Genomic DNA, 3,815 nt, shown 5'->3' with positions numbered 1-3,815 from the left:
AACCACAGTGGGGATGTGGGGTTGGGGGAATCCTCGGTTCAGGAAAAGGGAAGACGTATCAGAAGCGCAGTCATGGAAGGTTGAGCTTTTCTTTCACCACACCATTAACATACCATTTGTTATTGCTCCATGACCTTCTGATCGGTTATTCTCTGTGACTTTGTCCTATCAACACCTTCTCTTTTGTCATCTTTTGCCTCACCCCCGCTTCATTTGCTTAAAACCTATTACATTTCTGGCTCTGCCACTTCTGATGAAAGGTCACTAACCCAAAGTGTTAATTCTGCTTCTCTCTCCACAGATACCTGCTGAGTATTTACAGCATTTTGTGTCTTTATTGCAGCATTACATCTCTGCTTTTGTATTCTATACTTCGGCCAATAAAGGAAAGCATTCCATATGTCTTATTCATCTCTCTATCTACCTGTCCTGCCACCTTCAGGGATCTGTAGGGTGGACATGCACACTAAGGTCTCACACTTCTTCTACCCCTCTCAATATTCTCCCAGTTTTGTGTATTCCCTTGTTTTGTTTGCCCTCCCCAAATGCATTAGTCCCACACTTCTCTGGATTGAATTCCATTTTCCACTTTTGGGTTCACTCAGCCAAACCATTGATATCATTCTGGAGTCTACAGCTATCCTCTTCACTATCAACTACACGGCCAATTTTTGTGACATCTGCAAGCTTCCCAATCATGCCTCCTACATTTAAGTCCAAATCATTAATATCTACCACAAACAGCAAGGGACCCAACACTGAGCCATGTGCAATGCCACTGGAAACAGCTTTCCATTCGCAAACATCTCCATTGACCACTACCCTTTGTTTCCTGTCACTGAGCCAATTTTGGATCCAACTTGCCACATTCCGCTGTATCCCAGGTGCTTTCATTTTTCTGACCAGTCTGCCATGTGGGACCTTGTCAAGTGCCTTACTAAAATCCATGTAGACCACATCCAAGCACTACCCTTATCAACCTTCCCTGTTACTTCATCAAAAAGCTCAATCAAGTTACTAAGACACGACATTCCCTTAACAAATCCATGCTGCCTATCCTTGATTAATCTGTGCCTTTCTAAGTGGCAGTTTATCCTGCGCCCCAGAATTGATTCTAATAATTTACCCACCACCGAGGTCAGGCTGACCAGCCTATAATTTTTTATCCTATCCCTCGTACCCTTATTACCCAATGGTACAACACTCACAGACCTCCAATGCTCCGGTACCTCACCTGTATCTAGTGAGGGTTTGAAGATGATCAGTGTCGAGTTCTGACAGTTTCTTCCATTTGAAAACTTATCATGTGACAAGATCATGGTTCCATTTGTCAATGAGGAATGGCGTGTGATCGTGAGACCCACACTTGCAATAATCACATCAATCTTCCCAGACTGTTACCACTATCGATGATCGCAGGATCTTCCGTCCCAAACCAAGTGAAGCCTTCCTGATGAATTTAACTTGTGTCCCCGATCCCAGTATCTCGAAAATAAGGCGGTTCCCTCTCTTATACACATGCACGACACCACTACTGAAACACATCATTACCATCTTTGAAACGTTAATTTGAAATGTGCTGAATTTACAAGAATAAATTATGTTTACTCAATGAACGAAGGATAAAGAACGAATGTAATGCAGCCACCAAACGTGCTACAAAATGGAAGAGCAGTGCGCAAAAGAGCTTATGTATTTTTCACATTACCGAAAAGACCTTGCACAAAAGGAAATAATTTGAAATTGAGCTTCAGATGTGAACAAGCTGTCTTTAATTTTATCCGCATTTTACAACGAATCTCAAAATTAATGCCCAAAGAGATTTCAGCCCATTCTTCAGCTCTTCTCTGAATTTTCTCTGGGTCGCTACATAAATACATGGGTTTTGAATACAGCTCAAAAACTTAAGGCAAGTTCCGGTTTCATAGGCGATATATCCAGGGGCTGTGCGATCACCACGGTAATTATTGGTCTTTGGCAGTCTGGTCGCCACGAAACTCACGGCAACTGTCAACCACAACAGTATAAAACAGCCCGAAACAGTGAACAATAAAATAATGGATTTCCTGCGGTTCTCCATTTCTGAATCACTGCGATTCTCACTCCTGTTACCCCGGAGTTTCCTGCGGGTTCTATTGGCCACTAAAATACGTCCAATGGATGAACAATTAAATAAGACAATTAAAGTAAAAGGAAGCCAAACGAGCCAGACGCTGTGAAACCAGACCCACGCTGCACCGAGTGGTGAGGAAAAAAATTCCACGCTTGCCCGACAGCCCCACTGCACCTTGTTAATTATTTGCTGAGGTTCGAATGCAAATAAAAAGAGAATATTCTTCAAAAAACTCAATAAACAGAACACTGTTATAACCACACCTGCAGTTCTTTCTGTGCAATATCTTGTTTTAAACTTCTGGAAGCAGACAGCTACAAAACGGTCAAATGTGAAAGAGACTGTGAACCAAACAGACAAATCAAAGTTGATAGTTGTCATGTATAGAATAATCCTACACACGGGGGTGTAAGACAGGAATGAAAATGGAAATTGATAGTTGAAAATATGATACAATATCACGTTGATGATCAGAACCAGGAGATCTGCTGTTGCCATGGCCACCATATAAACAGAAATACATTTGGAAAGGCCACAGTTTCTTCGGGACAGAATCATAATTGTCACCAAGTTCACTGTAAGAAAGTGGGACGAGATAAATAATATTTTAGTGGCTGTTTGAAAAATAAATCTCAACATCTCTTGACAGCATTTTACTCCATTCAGTGTGATTATATAAGTTTAACCGTGGAGCCATTTCCTGGGAAACCTGCTCATATATTTTAATGAGCTGCTGTAGCGCTCACTCTGCAAGGGTGATACTTGATTCTTTGGGTCGGATCTTCAAAGAACATTTTCACATCAGTACAGCTATCAGATTAAGGGAAACAGAGAAAGTGTGGATACCCGGTTCACAAGTTTTTTTCTGGTAACCGCTGACTGTGTAATGCTGACATCGGGGAAACACGTTATCTTATTCGGCATGCTGGAAATAGGGAGATATTCAACACAGATTACGAACAAATACTTTATAATGGCTCACCAAGGACACCCACAGTTGCGACAATCGGGTAGTAAATGTCTTTCATCAACAGAATAGCTGGTTTCCCCATTTTATGTGAGAATGGATGAATGCTGTAGGATCTGAAAGTCTGGCACACATCTGAGCTTAAGCGAGGAACCTATATTTATACAGACATTAATCCTCCAAGGAGTCAATCAGCTTTGATCACAATTAGCATTGGTTATAGTCATTTAACAAACAGACTCAGTAAGTTGTTTTTTCTAACAATTCAGAATTAGGGGAAAGGTTAACACTACGTCAGTTTTAAAAACACTAAATTAAAACATTATTTACAAGTGGAATTAATATGGATCCTGTTCCCATAGGACCAGCCAATGCAGCACAGTGAGACTGAATTGTTCTGACGCTGTCCTTGACTCTAACCTATTGATTCAACACCTGCGCATCAGGCAGCAGAAGAAATCCTGCAATATTTGTGATGAAAATAGTCCTGCAGTAATACAGGTGATTTTTGTTTCTTGTGACTAGTGGGACTAGTACATGTACACAGAGGTCTGCATGCTTATCCTTGCTGCAGTTGCACCACATTCACAGTGGAAGTGGCCATATTCCTCGGGTACTATTGGTACCCTTCAATTATCCTATAGGTGAGCAGGCTGGCCCTGGAATAGTGGTAATGTCATTACTTACTCCAGAGGTGAACAGGTTCCTCTGATACTAATGGTATCTATGATTACA

At 41.3% G+C, this 3,815-nt stretch overlaps 1 protein-coding gene across 1 annotated transcript; it reads right to left on the bottom strand.

Annotated features, from left to right (window-relative positions):
- Nucleotides 1-1,777: 1,777 nt before the first annotated feature.
- On the bottom strand, nucleotides 1,778-3,165 carry LOC137364425 (probable G-protein coupled receptor 139). Its single transcript, XM_068027646.1, has 2 exons — nucleotides 3,096-3,165; nucleotides 1,778-2,688 (listed from the first exon to the last, which is right to left on the bottom strand). The coding sequence occupies exons 1-2, from the start codon at nucleotides 3,163-3,165 to the stop codon at nucleotides 1,778-1,780; spliced, it is 981 nt and encodes a 326-aa protein (XP_067883747.1).
- Between the last annotated feature and the right edge of the window lie 650 nt (nucleotides 3,166-3,815).

This window comes from Heterodontus francisci, unplaced genomic scaffold (genome assembly GCF_036365525.1).
Source record: "Heterodontus francisci isolate sHetFra1 unplaced genomic scaffold, sHetFra1.hap1 HAP1_SCAFFOLD_1119, whole genome shotgun sequence".
Classification (NCBI taxonomy): Eukaryota; Metazoa; Chordata; class Chondrichthyes; order Heterodontiformes; family Heterodontidae; genus Heterodontus; species Heterodontus francisci.
The sequence above is the reverse complement of the archived record's forward strand: the minus strand, read 5'-3'. Positions and strand labels throughout refer to the sequence as shown.